This window comes from Scardinius erythrophthalmus (genome assembly GCF_964197995.2).
Source record: "Scardinius erythrophthalmus genome assembly, chromosome: 17".
NCBI classification, from domain to species: domain Eukaryota; kingdom Metazoa; phylum Chordata; class Actinopteri; order Cypriniformes; family Leuciscidae; genus Scardinius; species Scardinius erythrophthalmus.
In genome coordinates, this window is record NC_138237.1 from 39,285,462 (window position 1) to 39,309,216 (window position 23,755).

General features: G+C 43.0%; 1 protein-coding gene across 1 annotated transcript in view; it reads right to left on the reverse strand.

Annotated features, from left to right (window-relative positions):
* Positions 1-23,118, reverse strand: part of fstl4 (follistatin-like 4) — a gene marked incomplete at both ends in the record, with an annotated part of 177,928 nt that extends 154,810 nt beyond the window's left edge. Inside the window, 2 exons of the mRNA XM_081391500.1 lie at positions 21,955-22,238; positions 22,817-23,118. Of these exons, the coding sequence (XP_081247626.1) occupies positions 21,955-22,238; positions 22,817-23,118 (586 nt within the window). The remainder of the gene's footprint in view (positions 1-21,954; positions 22,239-22,816) is intronic.
* Positions 23,119-23,755: the final 637 nt, after the last annotated feature.

Here is a 23,755-nt window from a genome sequence, read left to right on the forward strand (position 1 = left end):
CACACAGCTGACCTGAACATCACACCACACACAGCTAACCTGAACATCACACCACACACAGCTGACCTGAACATCACACCACACACAGCTAACCTGAACATCACACCACACACAGCTGACCTGAACATCACACCACACACAGCTGACCTGAACATCACACCACACACAGCTGACCTGAACATCACACCACACACAGCTAACCTGAACATCACACCACACACAGCTAACCTGAACATCACACCACACACAGCTGACCTGAACATCACACCACACACAGCTAACCTGAACATCACACCACACACAGCTAACCTGAACATCACACCACACACAGCTGACCTGAACATCACACCACACACAGCTGACCTGAACATCACACCACACACAGCTGACCTGAACATCACACCACACACAGCTAACCTGAACATCACACCACACACAGCTGACCTGAACATCACACCACACACAGCTGACCTGAACATCACACCACACACAGCTGACCTGAACATCACACCACACACAGCTGACCTGAACATCACACCACACACAGCTGACCTGAACATCACACCACACACAGCTGACCTGAACATCACACCACACACAGCTGACCTGAACATCACACCACACACAGCTGACCTGAACATCACACCACACACAGCTGACCTGAACATCACACCACACACAGCTGACCTGAACATCACACCACACACAGCTGACCTGAACATCACACCACACACAGCTGACCTGAACATCACACCACACACAGCTGACCTGAACATCACACCACACACAGCTGACCTGAACATCACACCACACACAGCTGACCTGAACATCACACCACACACAGCTGACCTGAACATCACACCACACACAGCTGACCTGAACATCACACCACACACAGCTGACCTGAACATCACACCACACACAGCTGACCTGAACATCACACCACACACAGCTAACCTGAACATCACACCACACACAGCTGACCTGAACATCACACCACACACAGCTGACCTGAACATCACACCACACACAGCTGACCTGAACATCACACCACACACAGCTAACCTGAACATCACACCACACACAGCTGACCTGAACATCACACCACACACAGCTGACCTGAACATCACACCACACACAGCTGACCTGAACATCACACCACACACAGCTGACCTGAACATCACACCACACACAGCTGACCTGAACATCACACCACACACAGCTAACCTGAACATCACACCACACACAGCTGACCTGAACATCACACCACACACAGCTAACCTGAACATCACACCACACACAGCTAACCTGAACATCACACCACACACAGCTGACCTGAACATCACACCACACACAGCTGACCTGAACATCACACCACACACAGCTGACCTGAACATCACACCACACACAGCTGACCTGAACATCACACCACACACAGCTAACCTGAACATCACACCACACACAGCTGACCTGAACATCACACCACACACAGCTGACCTGAACATCACACCACACACAGCTAACCTGAACATCACACCACACACAGCTGACCTGAACATCACACCACACACAGCTGACCTGAACATCACACCACACACAGCTGACCTGAACATCACACCACACACAGCTGACCTGAACATCACACCACACACAGCTAACCTGAACATCACACCACACACAGCTGACCTGAACATCACACCACACACAGCTGACCTGAACATCACACCACACACAGCTGACCTGAACATCACACCACACACAGCTGACCTGAACATCACACCACACACAGCTGACCTGAACATCACACCACACACAGCTGACCTGAACATCACACCACACACAGCTGACCTGAACATCACACCACACACAGCTGACCTGAACATCACACCACACACAGCTGACCTGAACATCACACCACACACAGCTAACCTGAACATCACACCACACACAGCTAACCTGAACATCACACCACACACAGCTGACCTGAACATCACACCACAGACAGCTGACCTGAACATCACACCACAGACAGCTGACCTGAACATCACACCACACACAGCTAACCTGAACATCACACCACACACAGCTGACCTGAACATCACACCACACACAGCTAACCTGAACATCACACCACACACAGCTAACCTGAACATCACACCACACACAGCTAACCTGAACATCACACCACACACAGCTAACCTGAACATCACACCACACACAGCTGACCTGAACATCACACCACACACAGCTGACCTGAACATCACACCACACACAGCTAACCTGAACATCACACCACACACAGCTGACCTGAACATCACACCACACACAGCTGACCTGAACATCACACCACACACAGCTAACCTGAACATCACACCACACACAGCTAACCTGAACATCACACCACACACAGCTAACCTGAACATCACACCACACACAGCTAACCTGAACATCACACCACACACAGCTAACCTGAACATCACACCACACACAGCTGACCTGAACATCACACCACACACAGCTGACCTGAACATCACACCACACACAGCTGACCTGAACATCACACCACACACAGCTAACCTGAACATCACATCACACACAGCTGACCTGAACATCACACCACACACAGCTGACCTGAACATCACACCACACACAGCTGACCTGAACATCACATCACACACAGCTGACCTGAACATCACACCACACACAGCTGACCTGAACATCACACCACACACAGCTAACCTGAACATCACACCACACACAGCTGACCTGAACATCACACCACACACAGCTGACCTGAACATCACACCACACACAGCTGACCTGAACATCACACCACACACAGCTAACCTGAACATCACACCACACACAGCTAACCTGAACATCACACCACACACAGCTAACCTGAACATCACACCACACACAGCTAACCTGAACATCACACCACACACAGCTGACCTGAACATCACACCACACACAGCTAACCTGAACATCACACCACACACAGCTAACCTGAACATCACACCACACACAGCTAACCTGAACATCACACCACACACAGCTGACCTGAACATCACACCACACACAGCTAACCTGAACATCACACCACACACAGCTAACCTGAACATCACACCACACACAGCTAACCTGAACATCACACCACACACAGCTAACCTGAACATCACACCACACACAGCTGACCTGAACATCACACCACACACAGCTAACCTGAACATCACACCACACACAGCTAACCTGAACATCACACCACACACAGCTAACCTGAACATCACACCACACACAGCTGACCTGAACATCACACCACACACAGCTGACCTGAACATCACACCACACACAGCTGACCTGAACATCACACCACACACAGCTGACCTGAACATCACACCACACACAGCTAACCTGAACATCACACCACACACAGCTAACCTGAACATCACACCACACACAGCTAACCTGAACATCACACCACACACAGCTGACCTGAACATCACACCACACACAGCTGACCTGAACATCACACCACACACAGCTGACCTGAACATCACACCACACACAGCTGACCTGAACATCACACCACACACAGCTGACCTGAACATCACACCACACACAGCTAACCTGAACATCACACCACACACAGCTGACCTGAACATCACACCACACACAGCTGACCTGAACATCACACCACACACAGCTGACCTGAACATCACACCACACACAGCTGACCTGAACATCACACCACACACAGCTAACCTGAACATCACACCACACACAGCTGACCTGAACATCACACCACACACAGCTGACCTGAACATCACACCACACACAGCTAACCTGAACATCACATCACACACAGCTGACCTGAACATCACACCACACACAGCTGACCTGAACATCACACCACACACAGCTGACCTGAACATCACACCACACACAGCTGACCTGAACATCACACCACACACAGCTGACCTGAACATCACACCACACACAGCTGACCTGAACATCACACCACACACAGCTGACCTGAACATCACACCACACACAGCTAACCTGAACATCACATCACACACAGCTGACCTGAACATCACACCACACACAGCTGACCTGAACATCACACCACACACAGCTAACCTGAACATCACACCACACACAGCTAACCTGAACATCACACCACACACAGCTGACCTGAACATCACACCACACACAGCTAACCTGAACATCACATCACACACAGCTGACCTGAACATCACACCACACACAGCTGACCTGAACATCACACCACACACAGCTGACCTGAACATCACACCACACACAGCTGACCTGAACATCACACCACACACAGCTGACCTGAACATCACACCACACACAGCTGACCTGAACATCACACCACACACAGCTGACCTGAACATCACACCACACACAGCTAACCTGAACATCACACCACACACAGCTAACCTGAACATCACACCACACACAGCTAACCTGAACATCACACCACACACAGCTAACCTGAACATCACACCACACACAGCTGACCTGAACATCACACCACACACAGCTGACCTGAACATCACACCACACACAGCTGACCTGAACATCACACCACACACAGCTGACCTGAACATCACACCACACACAGCTGACCTGAACATCACACCACACACAGCTGACCTGAACATCACACCACACACAGCTGACCTGAACATCACACCACACACAGCTGACCTGAACATCACACCACACACAGCTGACCTGAACATCACACCACACACAGCTGACCTGAACATCACACCACACACAGCTGACCTGAACATCACACCACACACAGCTGACCTGAACATCACATCACACACAGCTGACCTGAACATCACACCACACACAGCTGACCTGAACATCACACCACACACAGCTGACCTGAACATCACACCACACACAGCTAACCTGAACATCACACCACACACAGCTAACCTGAACATCACACCACACACAGCTGACCTGAACATCACACCACACACAGCTAACCTGAACATCACACCACACACAGCTGACCTGAACATCACACCACACACAGCTAACCTGAACATCACACCACACACAGCTGACCTGAACATCACACCACACACAGCTGACCTGAACATCACACCACACACAGCTAACCTGAACATCACACCACACACAGCTAACCTGAACATCACACCACACACAGCTGACCTGAACATCACACCACACACAGCTGACCTGAACATCACACCACACACAGCTGACCTGAACATCACACCACACACAGCTGACCTGAACATCACACCACACACAGCTGACCTGAACATCACACCACACACAGCTGACCTGAACATCACACCACACACAGCTGACCTGAACATCACACCACACACAGCTAACCTGAACATCACACCACACACAGCTGACCTGAACATCACACCACACACAGCTAACCTGAACATCACACCACACACAGCTGACCTGAACATCACACCACACACAGCTAACCTGAACATCACATCACACACAGCTGACCTGAACATCACACCACACACAGCTGACCTGAACATCACACCACACACAGCTGACCTGAACATCACACCACACACAGCTGACCTGAACATCACACCACACACAGCTGACCTGAACATCACACCACACACAGCTGACCTGAACATCACACCACACACAGCTGACCTGAACATCACACCACACACAGCTGACCTGAACATCACACCACACACAGCTGACCTGAACATCACACCACACACAGCTGACCTGAACATCACACCACACACAGCTGACCTGAACATCACACCACACACAGCTGACCTGAACATCACACCACACACAGCTGACCTGAACATCACACCACACACAGCTAACCTGAACATCACACCACACACAGCTGACCTGAACATCACACCACACACAGCTAACCTGAACATCACACCACACACAGCTGACCTGAACATCACACCACACACAGCTGACCTGAACATCACACCACACACAGCTGACCTGAACATCACACCACACACAGCTGACCTGAACATCACACCACACACAGCTGACCTGAACATCACATCACACACAGCTGACCTGAACATCACACCACACACAGCTGACCTGAACATCACATCACACACAGCTGACCTGAACATCACACCACACACAGCTGACCTGAACATCACACCACACACAGCTGACCTGAACATCACACCACACACAGCTGACCTGAACATCACACCACACACAGCTAACCTGAACATCACACCACACACAGCTGACCTGAACATCACACCACACACAGCTGACCTGAACATCACACCACACACAGCTGACCTGAACATCACACCACACACAGCTGACCTGAACATCACACCACACACAGCTGACCTGAACATCACACCACACACAGCTGACCTGAACATCACACCACACACAGCTGACCTGAACATCACACCACACACAGCTGACCTGAACATCACACCACACACAGCTGACCTGAACATCACATCACACACAGCTGACCTGAACATCACACCACACACAGCTGACCTGAACATCACATCACACACAGCTGACCTGAACATCACACCACACACAGCTGACCTGAACATCACACCACACACAGCTAACCTGAACATCACACCACACACAGCTGACCTGAACATCACACCACACACAGCTGACCTGAACATCACACCACACACAGCTAACCTGAACATCACACCACACACAGCTGACCTGAACATCACACCACACACAGCTGACCTGAACATCACACCACACACAGCTAACCTGAACATCACACCACACACAGCTAACCTGAACATCACACCACACACAGCTAACCTGAACATCACACCACACACAGCTGACCTGAACATCACACCACACACAGCTGACCTGAACATCACACCACACACAGCTGACCTGAACATCACACCACACACAGCTGACCTGAACATCACACCACACACAGCTAACCTGAACATCACACCACACACAGCTGACCTGAACATCACACCACACACAGCTGACCTGAACATCACACCACACACAGCTGACCTGAACATCACACCACACACAGCTGACCTGAACATCACACCACACACAGCTGACCTGAACATCACACCACACACAGCTGACCTGAACATCACACCACACACAGCTGACCTGAACATCACACCACACACAGCTAACCTGAACATCACACCACACACAGCTGACCTGAACATCACACCACACACAGCTAACCTGAACATCACACCACACACAGCTGACCTGAACATCACACCACACACAGCTGACCTGAACATCACACCACACACAGCTGACCTGAACATCACACCACACACAGCTGACCTGAACATCACACCACACACAGCTGACCTGAACATCACACCACACACAGCTGACCTGAACATCACACCACACACAGCTGACCTGAACATCACACCACACACAGCTGACCTGAACATCACACCACACACAGCTAACCTGAACATCACACCACACACAGCTGACCTGAACATCACACCACACACAGCTGACCTGAACATCACACCACACATTATGCTTTGTTTTCTAAGAATCGTAACATTTGATACAATGCTGCTCAGTACATATTTTTTCCTACAAAAATTAATCAAAATAGTGAATTCGAAAATGTGTGTGTGTGTGTGTGTGTGGGGGGGATATATATATATATATATATAATAGTGAGGGAATTACAGGGAATCTTAGGGGATTTGGTCCATTTCTTTTTGTATTGACAGCGCCAGCATTCTGTGAATCTGAGTTTGTTGTTCTTTTTAAGGTATAAAGCATTAAATATTTCACACTACTCAGCGAGAGAAATTGAAGCTATTAAACGTGTTACAACAGAAACTTCTGTAGCCAAGAAACACTCTACACTGTTTTAGTAATTCACCTCTGTGTGTCATCAGCAAACACACTACAAACCACCAGCAATCCATCTCAGAGAAGCATTTTACATGTGCATGTCATTGTTGAAGAGAATTTTATTTAATGGTACATTCAAGTCCTCCTCGGAAAGTCATATTTGCAAGTTGGGAATTCGCAATTAAGACGTTAGACGTCTTCAACTCACTTTTGCTCTGGAAAATAGCGACGTACCTGTTCTACAAAAAAATCAGCAAGATTTTTTTAACTTCTACAAAATGATTAATAAAGAATGTGCTTTTTATTTATTATTTATTTTTTAATTCAATTTATGAAGGTGCTGTAAATGTGTACATATGCTTATCATAATTTTACAGTACTACTGCATTTGTACATGCATTATCTCGCTTCATTAGTCTCTGTATCGCCCTCTTCTCAAGGCCAAGGCTAGCGGGCTTGTGTTTTCTTACGCACTTCATTCCACCAAGTGTTGTTTGTTTTCTTCTTATTTATTTAAATCCAGATAATTGATTAACAAAACATCAATTTAAATTAAGGTACAAATAATGCAAAAAAAAAAAAAAAATCAAACAAACTTATGAAGTGGATCTCAAAAATCGTCTCCGACCCACTCCATATCTCCCGACATCTTGTATTCAATCCATTCCCACGCCCTTTATTATGACGAATCCAATTTGTGATATTTCCTTTATTAATTAACAGATTAAATAAAACAAAACAAACAAACAATATCATAAAATTGTAATAAAAATATGAAACAAAATAAATGTACTTCAATGGCTACAACAGTTTGTTAATTTCAACAAATTTACCACCAATGCAGTCGCTGCGTTTATTGCGTCCTCCATGTTTTGGCACTGACACACCCCCAAAATCAGAAACTCAGGGCTTAAAGAAAGTCACAAGTTTATATATAGTGCGTTTATATACATTAGTTTACACTTGTCTTTTCAATGAGTATGTGGACAATATCTGGATTCAGGATTCATGGCCAGTAAAAACAAGGCATTCAGTAAATGACATATTGTTTTGAGCACAGCATGTTTGTTCATCTCTGTCCACATAGGGAGCTTTAATGTAGACAACATGTCCCATACCCGATCAGTATTTACACCACTGTCAGTTAGGGTGGGAACACATACTGTAACTGGGACACCTAATTATCTCCCTCAGAAAAACACGTAACAACAACGGCCCTGCATCACTGCGGGAGAAGACGCCGTATCCAGACGATCAGCAGCGTGTCTGAAAGCCATCGGAGTGTGTGAAACAACACAAGGACGTGCTCAGAAACCTCAGAGTGTGTTCAGTTCTGCTGAGTGTGTGTGATTGAAGCGCTGCCCTCCACTAATGAGCACACAGAGCACAATGTCACCAGGTATTAGAGCTCATTTTTCTCGCTGGGCCCATCGGGACGGATGAGGCGACGCTTCTCTCTGCGGAAGGCATTAAAACACTCTCTGTGGAGCGGAGTGTGTGTTCAATCTCATGTGGAGAGTGATAACCAAACTAGACATGGTGGACCAAGGACGCAAGCCTCTAATGGACAAGAGCTTCAGGATGCACACAAACGACATACGGATGTACAATACCAGTCAAATGTTTGCACACACCGAATAAGAGATGTGGAAACTACTGTATATCATAAGTGGAAGAATGGGAACGATGTAGAGACCAAACATGTGATACAAACCGGGTTTTTCTGCTCTTCATCAACTGTGGCTACTGGTTTTCCAAAGTTACGAGCCACTCAGCATTTCACTGGCCACAGTTTTTACATCGATACCATGGGAGAAAAACTGCCATATAGATATTTTTAATAGTATCTCATAATTTGGCGGCAGGTTTATTAGGCTGCTGTCACTTTAAGACCTGACGCACGGATCCATTATACTCACTCTCAGAAAAAAAGGTACAAAAGCTGTCAGTGGGACAGTACCCTTCAAAAGGGTTCTAATATGTACCATTTAGGTACTAATATGTACCTCTGAGGGACTAAAATGCACTATTTAGGTACAAAGGTGTCCCTTTTTTTCTGAGAGTGCTGTTACACATGTTTTTTTCTCAAATGTTTACAACTGTTTACTTAAAACACAACTGATTGTGTTTACATGAATACTCGTCAAGACCGGCGTTATTTTGTGTATTTGACTGTTTAAGCGCAATAAGCAGCGAAAAATCATTTAGAGATTTAGTGCTGAGAAGAGGCTTTATGAGCCGCACTTTGAGTTTGAGCTCTAAATCTGCGAGAATGAGTGAAATTAAGCTCAATCCCTGTGACACCAACGAAACTTCTTCAAATTGCTGAACTCTGTCGACATCTTTCTGCGATTAAGACCTTACTCTGACTATTAGAAATAATCACATTATTGGTGCACATGTACATATAGTCAGTGTTTTTGAGTTTTATGAAGGACAACCCCCTGGAAGAAAAACCACAAAAGAGATTTCCACAATATCTCAATTGTTTCTTAAGACAGATTCAAGACAAAATGATGAGCAAATAGAGCCTCCTGCTTCTCAGATGTTCCTCGTGAGAAAAAGAAATCTCACCAAAAAATCTTTAATGAAAAGATCTCAATATGAACTGGATTACACTTAGAGACTCACTGACTCAGTTTAAGGTCATGTAGGAGAAACATCTGTGTCATAGATAATATTGAAATATGATATCCAGTAAGTAAGATCTACGCAACACAATGCTCCTCATTGACCTCGTGACGTTAAATGGCAAACTCCCAGATAAATATTTATGTGAAAACAAAAAACAAATCCCAAAAAGTTCCAATTTCCCCTTTCCGGTTAAAAATAGCATTTTAATTTCACCATTAAAAAGTGTAATTTAGCGTTTCTAATGAAATAGCCCGGGACTGAAGTATTAGAGCTCATTTGGGTGAAAGCCATCGCTTGAAACCCAGACCCATACGTCACGAGTGAGAGGCATAGAGAGAGATAACCGCATTATACAAGCGCTGTCAAAGTCTCTGAAGCGGATGTGCGGATGCGCTTTCAGAGCAGATTATTTCGTTTTTGAGCTGATTGGCGTGTGTTAAAAGCCACAGTCTGAACTGAGCATCTGTCTTAAAGCCTCGTATGATGATCATATACAACAAAGCCTAATAAAAAACAGTTGTCCTAATTTGTCCTTTTGTTTTGAGGCAGATTCTCCACATGCAGTTTAACTTGTTAATCAGCGCTGCATACACACGTGTGGACAGAGACTGAGGAAATGCATTGCCATGATGCTGGCATGCGCTCCAAAATATATAGATTTAGTTACATATGAATGTGGTGGAGAACATCATCTTCTGTTTCTGCTCTCATAGACGCAAGACCAGCCGAGCGCTGTGAGTGTGTGTTAGAAATCAGCAACGCTGAGAGAACACTGTGTTTGGTTCGATTTCCCTCTTCAAACCGAACTTGTGAGACACAGGCCGATGAAGTTTAAACCCGTCCGGCTAGAGCTCTTCCCATAATGTTCACGCATTCGGTCAGTAGACGGAGAGAAGACGGCCTTCAGTGGCTGTTTGAGCACATGAGCGTTTACACTACGAAAGCAAACCAGACAAATGTGTTCAACTCCCTCTGGAAGTGGAGGAAGTGGACGAGCTCAAAGCGTCTTAGACCCGTTTACACCTGCGTTTACCGTCATACACTTGTGATCCGATCGACCGAAACACATCTAAACACCAGCTGGAAACAGGGCCATACATCATAAATGGTTATAAATTGTGAACCAATGAGAATTATAACAAACTTGATTATCACAAATATAGTTTATCCAAATGCTAATTAATCTACAGAAGAGACCACAAACACTAAACTGGGGGAATAAACTGCTTTAAGGAGATTTTTTGCTGACACAAAATAATGACACCAATTTGAACAAATATATAATAAATATTATATTTATAAATAAATAAATATTTATAAAAGATATCCACTCTACACTCTAGTGTCACGAAGGCTCAGCGTGGTGTAGGTAGAAGACAGACGACTATGAAGGAGAATTCACAAGATGACTTTATTAAAAGACGAACAGAACTAAACGCTCAAGGTTAATTACTGACACACAGCCGATGAACAGAGACTAATAATGTAACCATGGCAACTAAAGAGCGGCGGGAAATTCAAAGGAAGGAGCACATGTGACTGATGAAGAGACTGATGAAGAGAATCGTGACATCTAAACATGCCAGTTTTATAGAACAATCAGTGTTTATACTAAAATGAAGTGGGACAAACCCTCTTAAAGTATAAAAAAATAAAAATAATTATTAAAACTATTTATTCTAAAAAGTAAAGTGTTCCCAATATTTTGATATTAAGCATAAAGTAAGGTGTTCTGATCCACGAGCCCCAGTGCACCAGTCCCACCTCTCCTCCAAAAATGATTTAAAGAGTATCATAAAAGTAAAGTTAATACACTTCGTGCTCTGTGTAGTAAGTCTTGAAGCCATAAAACAGCTCTGAGTGAGGAACGGGTCTAAACGCCAGCGATCTCCTTCTGTTCTGCTCCGCTTGTTCACACGACTCACATCAGCTTCACTGCACCTTGTGTGTTTATCATTGTATCATCATTTTTGAAAATGCAAAAAAATGATAATGAGAACTCAAGGTTGTCAATGTCCATACAGTGGGTTGAAACACAGAAATGAATGCAACAGGAACTGGGGTGTGTTTCCCGTACGACGACGCTTAAAGACGTCAAACATCACGTGAGTTTAGGAGTATCCAGGTGCAGTGCATGTTCTGTTTTTGTTATAAATCCTTCTTTCCCGATGGTGATAAACAGGCTTCTTCAGTCCGTCAGGTCACGTGGACACTTCATTAACTTTATTGCTCCCGAGAGATTCATCACATTAAAGTATTTGCTATTTGAAATGGATGCCATGTTCTACTTATAAACGTCCCCTGTTCCTGCACGAGTCCCTCGCCTCATAAACATCACTCTCAGACGCGAGAGGCTCAGATATGATGCATTAGGCCTATACAGCATCAGATACAACACATCGCTGTTGCTTTCGGTTAGTGTTTTCAACAAGACCTGCACATAAAAGCAGCACGTATTCATTTCAGCTTCTTTTACATGTACACTTAAGCCTGATCTGTGATTAGATGACCGTTACATAATCTTTGCTACAGTCTTGTAACATCCAGAAGCACTACTGTATGTTTGCAAGTTCTGTCATCATAGTTCAACAAGTCTGTGTTTCCCCAAACTATAGTTCCAACGAACATTCGCAAACAGCATCTCAGAGTTGTGTGTGTGTGACAGATCTCGAGCTGTGGTTAGAAGAAGAGTTTCTAGTTTTCATGACATGTGGACTCAATAAATCCTGATCTTGAGCAAAATAATCAAGCTGACATTCAGGACAACCTGTGTCTTTAATTCAGAACACATGCAAATGTCATTTACGTCTTTTAGTTTGTCAAGAGATTTAAAGCGTAGTTGTTGAAGAGTGTGTGTGTGTGTGTGTGTGTGTGTGTGAACGAGCTCTAGTGTGTAAGAACGAGTCTATGATTGAATCTGGAAATAAAGCAAAATAACTGAGAAAAATGAGCAATAGTCCTCAGATGCCAGTCCGTAATTTATAGCAGAACATCTCGCATTAATTCAATCTCTAACAGATTCATTAGCAGTAGTTAATACTCCTCCACCTGTGTGACATCATTAACCAACGTGGTTTAACGACCAATTTGCAACAATATGGTTTCGGGAAACAGTCGTGACTAGATAGTGGATTTCTTCAACGATTCATCGTACTGTGATAGTTAATAAAGACTTCAGAGAAGGTCCGAATCAAAAGAAAAACACACAAAAATGTTGAAATGGTGCATTTATATTAGAAAGTGTTCATTTCTGTGATTAATAATAGCAAAATCATGTCTGTCTGGCTGACTGGTTGTACTAAACAATATTACAAATAACAAATAAACAATGAATAAATATGAATGCACGTGTGAATAGAAGTATGGATTCCTGAGATACTGATCTGGGCTGCGTTTCCCAAAAGCATCGTAAGCCTAAGTTGATCGTAAAAACGATCGTACGACTGATCTTAATATTATGGTCTGTTTCCCAAAAGCATCGTAGCTTAAGTAGCACTTGATAATCTTCGTAGATCTACGAGTGCTCTGGAGTAATCGTACATCCCCAAGTGCATCGTAAGAAGACAGATTTATGAGGACACCTGCAGGACAACCGGCAGATTACACCTTTAACTTTATTCAAATGCAATGTGATTATAATATAAGGTTTTGATTGTACTTTATTGTACACATTTCATTACTCTTTTTTTGTTGCTGGTTAAATTAATGTATAAATTAAATATAGCTCAGAAAACAAAACAAAAGAAATAGAAATAATTTAATCTAATACTTTTAATCAAAATTTAATGAATGAACAAAAAATAAATAAAAGAAATCCTTTAAATCTGTTAAAAATTTCATCTTTGTTTCGCTCTATCTCCTCTAAAAGGACATTAATTTCATCTTTTTGAAAGGTATCTTTTTTTGGTGTTTTTTTTTTTTCAGCCATTTTGTCAGTGCCTCCGCCTGTAGGTTCTTTATATAGAGTTGTATTGATTGCTAATCCACAACAGATGACAATTATTAGGTTAAACGTTCAGAATACGATTCCATATAAGGTTATATTTCAGCACTTCACGAATGGACACCGACTCTTAAGTAGCGTAGAGCGCGTTCTCGCGCGTTCATGTTAAGTGCATTTTTGGGAAACGCTCGTGGAATTGCTGCGAGCGTTCGTAACCTTGCACGTAGAAAGCGCTCTTAAGAGCTAAGATACATCGTTATCGGGAAACCCGGCCCTGTACAGATTAACATTCAAATATGATCATGTTTCAGATACGTGACTTTTCCAGCCCATTACGACTTCAGAAGTGGGAAGTAGGACATTTCCGACGGCACGTGAAGGCGGCATGAATTACACCTAACCTGAGCTAATCAATCACATATATTTTTTAAAATATTTTATATTTTTATTTTCATTTTGGGATGAGCTGGAAATGCTCCCGACAGGATTTCATGAGGTTCATCTGAGTTTACAGTTCTGTCTCAGCACTGTGAAATCATTTATATTGTGAACACACGTGACTACACATCTCCACGACTGTGAGCGATCATTAGTTCTGTCACTGACGCGATGAAAACGCCTCCCAGCGTCCCTCGACCCAGCAGAGATTCATCTGTACACCTTTCGCTGTGTTGACGGCGGGCGTCCCGCTGTGCGCCGGGCATCAGTCAAACACTCGTACGCTTTGTTGTGGCGCTCCGGCGGCCCACAGAGAAGAGAGATGCCTCTCCACGGCAGTGTGTGTTGATGCTGCTTCATGTGTGTTGTAAGAGAGAGTGTTGGGATCAAAGTTGAGTTGAACAGTGACCCGAGGAGGCGTCTTTCAGTTCAATGACAGGCTTGAACAAAGAGATGCCCTGTTCGTAGACGTCTGCGCGAGACCGACAGATGATTAAAGGGGTCATATAATGGTACATGCACTTTTACAAGTTGATTGTACTGAAATGTGTGTTGGCAGTGCCTGTACACAACCATCATAAAATGATAAAAATCCATCCAGTGGTTTTTTTTAATCTCCTTATATGTTTGAACCTCTCTGAAATCAAGCCGTTCGACCGTGTGACGTCACACGGTCGGACGCCCCTCCCACGATTGTGATTGACAGCTGCAGCGTTTCAACACAGACCCGCCCTCGCTCATGAGCGAGCTGTCAATCATAGTCCGCGCGTCATTGTTGATACCCTCACTGGAGCGCTGTCTATGAGCATAATGGTGTCTGCGATTGTTCTTCGGTGTAATAAGGAACACAGCAGTCATTTGAATGTTCCTAAATCTGAGCCATTGAAGAAGCAGTGGCTGAGTTTTGTTTTTGAAGGATATGCCCAAAGGATTGACGCGGGGATTCCCTCACGGGGATTCCCCACGATCGTCTGGCTTTCCTGTTTGCGTGAATCATTTCACATCAGACAGCGTTACAAACAAGAAAAAACGGATCGGTACCAACGTGTTACTGCTGAACCTCCAGAAGATGTGAGTGTAATGTTTTATTAACCTTTATATTAGTATTTATATTAATCTTTGCAAATTTGCAAACCTTGCTGCACGCTTCATGATGAATGCATCTAAGGTTTACACTCCGGGTACATTACGGCATGTTTTCTATGTACGACGTTCTCAATATAATTCATAATCCCACGTTTATAATGAACAACGCGTGGTTATTGTGTTAGAATTGGTGTACGCACAGAACAGAGGGGCGGGGTCAGCAAAGCTCATTATCATTTAAAGACACATGCACTGAAACGGCGTGCTGAAAACAGAGCTGTTTTTGACCAGGTAAAATTAGTGTTTTCTTACAATACTAATGAGAATTTTTAATTAAAGTATATTACAAACTTTTAATTTAGACCCTAAAGAATCATATTAGCTTGTACAAAAATGGCATTATATGACCCCTTTAAACCCTTTTATTTCTTTAGTAATTACCTTTATAAAGGGCTGAACTGTGTGTATGTGTGACCGATTATAGTATATTAAAGGTCCTTGCACACTGAGTCTGAAATTTTCGTATGCATTTTTTTGTATTCGTCATTCTAAAAATGTGTGACGCACAGAAACCTTGCACACCGAGTCCGCTGCGTATTATTAATCAGTTGTGAAACAATTCACTAAACAAACCAAAATGGAGTCTTCAAGCAGTGAGGATGATTTTGCTGTCCTCTCTCTTCTTAAAGGTCCCATATTGTACACACCTTTCTGAAGTTTTATTTTAGGTTTTGATGTCCTTAAAGGGGTGGTTGATTATGATTTGACTTTTCTAACTTTAGTTAGTGTGTAATGTTGCTGTCTGAGCATAAACAACATCTGCAAAGTTACAACGCTCAAAGTTCAGAGCAAAGGGAGAGATTTGCTTTTACAGAAATCACTTTTTAAGGACTACAACAAACGGCTGGTAGAGACTACACCACATTCCTCCCGGGTTAGTGACATCACCAACCCTAGAATTTACATAAACCCCGCCCCCGGAACACGATTTATAGATTATCAAGACAGAATATTATAATCAATGACTACAATATAACTACACATAAGTGACATAAATTCATCAGCTAACCATTCAGAAATGTCCTGTTGCTTCTACATGTCGTCTCTTCTTCTTGAGTCTCTCCATCATTTTCTGACTTCGATTTGAACATAAAAGGCTAAAAGTTTTAGAAATTTCCAGTGCATGTGTGTGTGAGGTAAAATGACACATGCTCTTGAAGCTCCGCCCCCTGTGCCAGGAGCAGCAGCTCATTTGCATTTAAAGGAAAAGACACAAAACGGTGCGTTTTTCTCACCCTCAAAAAGTGACAACTTTAACATGCTATATAAAAATATCTGTGAGGTATTTTGAACTAGAACTTCACACACACACTCTGGGGACATCAGAGACTTATTTTACATCTTGTGAAAAGGGCATTATACCACCCCTTTAAGATTATATATTTGCGGTATAAGTACCAAAAACCATCTCAATATATTTTTACAGCTCCTTTCTCAGAAGTTCTGCCAAGAACAGGTTGATTTTGATTGTTGGTTGATACTTTATCATTTAAAACAAATACATTTTAAATTATTCTATGACAGTGGTACTATCACCCTTCTTCTCTGTCAATGCGCGCTTCTGTGAGTAAATGACCAAACGCTTCGAAGAAGGATCGGAGAATGAATCTCATCTACAAATAAGGCCTACTTTAACATCTACACCTGCTGTGGTGTTTGAGTTTGGTCTTAGTCGACATCTCTGCTGTTCACATTCAGGTCTAGCTGGGTTAGAAAAGATGCTGTTGGACTCGGGTCTCATTTCATCGGGTTTGCCTCGGGTCTGGTGTTTCTTTTTTGAAAATGAATGTATGTATGTCGGGTCCGGCTAAGAAGTGATTCGGGTCGGGTACAGATTTTAAGACCCCAGAAAACCTCTAGCTCACACTTACCAAGATATTAACGTCTGCAATCAAAGGCCAGAGATCTGCATATGAACTCAAACATTTCTCATCAAACTTCCTTCACAAGCTGCAACTCACAATCATTTTACAGCTCATTCACAATCATTCTGCAATCCACAGTCATGTTATAGCTTCGAAATATAACAATTAAAACAGAAAACTAAAGATATCATTCCACAGAGTTCTTCTAAAACCCTTCAGGATTAAAAATCACCCTAAAACCATGCAGCAGAACCCCTGACACATGGCATAAAGTGTACACTCCTCCACACACACACACACACACACACATCTGAGTCTCTTTCCTTCAGGTTACACATGCTGGAATTAATTCGCGAGTCCACCGTGACATTCAAAGTGACGTTGCTTACGTGAGCGTCTCCTGTTCTCCCTGCCCTCAGTAAATTGGATTAAAGCTGCATCTCCTTGTGCTGTTTGTTGAGGTTATTCTTTCCCTTCTTGATGTGAAATACTTTACAGCTCAAACTGCTGGATCTCATCAGACCGCACGCCTCAGCTGTGCGCAAAGGCACAGTGCTTTATTATTATTTATGAGGTGGAACATTGTCAAGTGCTTTAGAATGACCTTCATTTATTTAGAGACCATAAACCTCGACCGTCTTATGACGAGGAATATTCCCCTCACAGTGCCACAACAGATCACAAACCACAGCTTATGGATACATGTCACATCTTATGTGCGGTCTGGAGATGATCACATGACAGTCAAGATTCGCAGAAAACAAGTCATGCTGGATTAGATGTTTTTGCTTTGAAATCCTCCAGCTGCCCTGCTGAATAGCCAAGCAGAAACCAGCATGAACTCCTGGTTTCTGCTGGTTTGAGCTGGTATAGTGCTGGTCTGGCTGTTCTCTCAGCTCCACCAGACGCCCACTCCCCTTGCTGGTCCCAGCATGCCAAACACACCTTATTCTGGATTCTTCAGCAGGGCATGTTCATACGCATATCTGCATTATTTATGGACGCGGACCTCACAGCTTGAGATATGATGCATGTTTTATGACTTTTTCTGTGTATACCATGTATATATTTAAAGTGCCCCTATTATGCTATTTTAAAGATTCCTAGTTTTGTTCTGTAGTTCTCCTACGATAGGTTTACATGCTTCCAAGGTCAACAGTTAATTTCTTATAATGTTGTGATTGGTCTACTCTGCTCTGATTGGCCAGATGGCTCAGTCTGTTGTGATTGGTCCACTTACTGTACCAAACACTCATTAGCATATCTGAATTTCAGCTCTGGATCTTGATACACAGTGATAAGAACAGTTCGGTTTTACCGAATTCCAGCACGAACCCTTATCCTTTGAAAGTGCATCAAAGTTGATTTGCTTTGACAGCAAAAAACAGCGTATTCTCGACATTTCGACAACACAAACCAAACTATTTCATGCCTCAGCTATAACTATAGTGTTTGAGGGCAGAGCAAATGAGACATTGTTCACGGCCAGCCAATGAAGATGATACTAGCGTTAGAGCTGCTACTAATGATAATGACTGTTTGTGGAGCTGGTACTTATACATGACAAATGCTCTCTCTCATGTTCATCATGATCATACTTGTCAAAGGTTTAATAAACACAAGCGAATCGTTGTTATTGGCATCATGTGAGTGTTTGAATCGAGATTGCGATATTAACGATTAATCATGCAGCTCTATAGCGGGCATTATGCAAATTTGTCACAAACCTACGCAGGTTCAAGCAGGAAGTGAGACTGGACTACTGACGACTCGTTTCAGCGACAATCACTTCTTCCTTTTGGGAGACGATAACTACATTTATCTGCATTTTGATCTTTAAAACGTTGCAGACCTTTTACATTCACAAACAGCTTTATTACACACTAAATGAAAAGGAATCTCTGAAAAAGCATAACTGGGGCACTTTAAGATTAAATATCCAAGTATAAAATTGAATCTTAACACATTTATAAGACCACCCAGAGAATAAGATTTTAACGCACGTGTGGTTTCAACAGATTCATTTTCCCATAAATGTACAGTGCAATGCATAAGTGAATACACCCATGCTAAAGTTGACTAAAAAGAGGAATAAAAAATCATATTTTGGAAATTGAACTTAATGCCTTAATTTAAAAAAATAGGAAAAATCCAACCTTTAAGGACACCAATTTTCTTTGTGAATGAATAATGTATCGTAAATAAATAAATGTTCTTCCTTAAAATACAGGGTGCATTAGTCTGGACACCCCTATGTTAAATTCCCATAGAGGCAGGCAGATTTTTATTTTTAAGTATTTAAAAAAAAATTTTTTAGGATACTATGCATCCTGATAAAGTTACCTTGGCCTCTGGAATTAAAATAGCCCCACATCATCACATAGCCTTCACCATACCTAGAGACTGGTACTTTCCATAAGATCATCTCTCAATGCAAATCAAACCAGCTATTGGGCTAACTGGAATAAAACCATGCCAATCTCTAGGTATGGTGAAGGCTATGTGATGATGTGGGGCGATTTTAATTCCAAAGGCCAAGGGAACTTTATCAGGATGCATAGTATCCTAAAAAAAAAAAAAAAAAAAAATACTTAAAAAAAAAATCTGCCTGCCTCTATGGGAATTTAACATAGGGGTGTACTCACTTATGCACCATGTATTTTAAGGAAGAACATTTATTTATTTACGATACATTATTCATTCACAAAGAAAATTGGTGTCCTTAAAGGTTGGATTTTTCCTAATTTTTTAAATTAAAGGGTTACTTCAGGATTTAGCATTAAGCTTTGTATAAGTAGAAAACCTGTAGTATTTTCGAATTACCATGCTTTCCACCCTCATATCCCCCTGAGACAAGAGATTTATGTATTTTTTGTCTGGAAAAAATCCTCCGATGACGCAAAAATCGTCATTTTGCGTCATCGGAGGATTTTCTGACCAGAGGCTAAAGACTACAGCCAGTAGATGGCGTTGTTCCGCATGTTTTCAGCCCGCCCATACAGGGTGGGATCTCACTCAGAATGTACACAGTGTCAGCCGTCTTTCTTTGGAAGCTAAGCTAGCAGGCTCTTGTTCTGTGGAGAAAGCTGAGTAGTAGGAGAAAGCTGAGTAAGTAACCATCCTCTTTTTCCCGGACTTGTCCGGCGGGCGAGATCGTTCAAAATGTCCGGGATTCGGCTTTTGCTTTCTGCGGTCGCCATTCATTGTTTACATGCACACCTTTCAATCTAACTGAATTCATTCCGATTGGTGAATCTGAATGTAGTGTTTACATGAACGCTAAACAAGTGATCGGTTGATGTGCGTTTTACCCTTGCTAAGAAAAATTCCCGCTCCTCCGTGAGAGATGTGAGACCCGGCGCGTCTCAGTAATGACACCACCGGCCTCGCGCTGTTCTCCCGCGGCCGTCAGCCTCGTCCTGCTCGCCACAGTAAACATGATGAATGGCGACTGTAGAACGCAAAAGCCGAATTTTGGACGATCTCTAAATCCCTCGCAAACTCATCACGTAGGCTAGCTTTGTTGTTTACAACTGCGTACTCTGACCGGTAGGCGTGGCCTCCTAAGGCAGCGAAGCAAATGCATTCTGGGAGTTGTTGTCTTTCATCCACATAAGCCAAAAATACATTTTCTGGCTTTTCTCAGTCTAGAAAGCTCCAAATTCAAAAATTTCTTCACATTTCTTCTACTTAAATGACATATTTTAAATACACATTCATCTTCCCAGAGGTGAAGTATCCCTTTAAGGCATTAAGTTAAATTTCCAAAATATTATTTTTTATTCCTCTTTTTAGTCAACTTTAGCATGGGTGTCTAAACTTATGCATAGCACTGTAGGTAAATCACAGATGCTGTTGATAAAGCTCAATTTGAACATCTCTTTTAAAATGATCCACTGAAAAATAGCAGAGGAATTGACCGCCATGTGAACAGACTGTTATTGATCATACATGAGCATTGGACCGGTGTGTCTCCAGCACTACAGTGAGGACCGTGCCGCTCACCTCTGAAGAAGCAGTCTTTGCTGTGCACCACGTAGATCCTCCTCCGCTGCAGGCACGCGGTGCGGTACAGCTCGCAGTGGTTCTCGTAGAAACGTCCATCCGAGCCACACACGGGAACAAACGAAGTGTGGCACCTTTCCTGGCACACACACTCGACCCGGCCCGTCACATTCCTGACCACACACTCCCGACCCCGGCCACAGTACGTCCTCCTGCACGGACCCTCATCTGGAGAGAGAGAGCGCTCAAAGTTAAAATGTGCACAATTCATCAGCATTTCTTTTCTGACACCATCACAATCAAAGTTAAAATGAACTATACTTGGTAACATTTTACAATAAGGTTCATTCCTTAACTACCTTAGTTAATATGAACTATGAATGAACAATACTTCCTCTACATTTATTAATCTTAGCTCATTTTAACTTCAACATTTACTAATACATTATTAAAATCAAAGGTTGTCTTTGTTAACGTTAATGAACTAACACTGAAAACAATGAAAAGCTGTATTTTTATTAACTAACATTAACAAAGATGAATAAATACTGTAACAAATGTATACTCATTGTTAGTTCATACATTAACTAATGTTAACTAATGAACCTTTTAGTAAAGTGTAACCAATCCCTCTTTATTTTTCATCCACCTGTCACACAAAGACAATTTTCACCATTCAGTCAATTGCAGATTGATCTTCTTTTCTGTTTTGATCTCACATTATGAAAGTAAAATGAGTTTATATATGAGCATAGCACAACAACGACGGAACAGCATGTTTGTAAAGCATTTTGGACGCACTGCGGTCCACACTATCCCAGAGAATATGTTAAAGTTTCTCCAGCCAAGTCTAAAACCCCACTCCCCGTGGATTCCCTGAGATGGCGCAGGGAAAGCTGCAGGAGTCTGGATCACTCTTTCCAGAGCCGCAGGAACGCAGTCGGGGAAAACTCCTGCTGGGGTCACGCGCCCGAATCTCAGCCTGTGCATCATCCATGCCAGTTTTAGTGCTTTCTTCGGGCGACAGCTGGTAGGTAGGAAATGATTCCCAATTAATTCTGGACCGCTGACTGAGACCGCTGGAGTGGCATCAAACCCGGATCGCCGCTGGCCGCTCTGTTCACCACACACAGTTACAGCTGGCCGTATGACGGTGCTCACCATGAGGCAATGCTAGAGATTATGCAGCACCAAAGCATTCAACTAAACTGTGTACAGATGAGAACTTTCAGTGTAGACCGCAGCATAACTCAATCATCATGGACGTTACTACATGATTATGTCATATAGCAACACTTTTCCAGCAAAAATAACTCTACTGCGTTTAGGTTAAGGCATCGAGAACAGGTCCCATTTTAGAGCCGGTTCCAGATTTCCAAGATCCGTATATTCGATAAGACACACATGCATATCGATTCCTGTCTGAACATTTTCATGTGTTTTAATGTGAATTGTAAACCATTCAAACCCAAGAAGACGCAAAACAGAACACAGTAGTGCACAAATACAGAAATGAGTTATCCTTCGCTGCTTCTTGTGCTTTAATGGACAAATACATACCAAATTATGATGAAATATCCTCATAAACACAATCAGTTTGGTCTTACGTGAAGGTAAACAGTTGAGAAAGAGAATAAAGTGTATCAGTATATTGGATCCATGCATTCGCTATTAAAGAGACAGCAGCCTAATATTCCTGATGCTGTCTGTCATTAATGTTAATCACACAAAAGACAAAGAGAAAATCACTTACTGCTCTTCACTTAATAACTTTAATAAGGATTAATCTATATTTTCTATA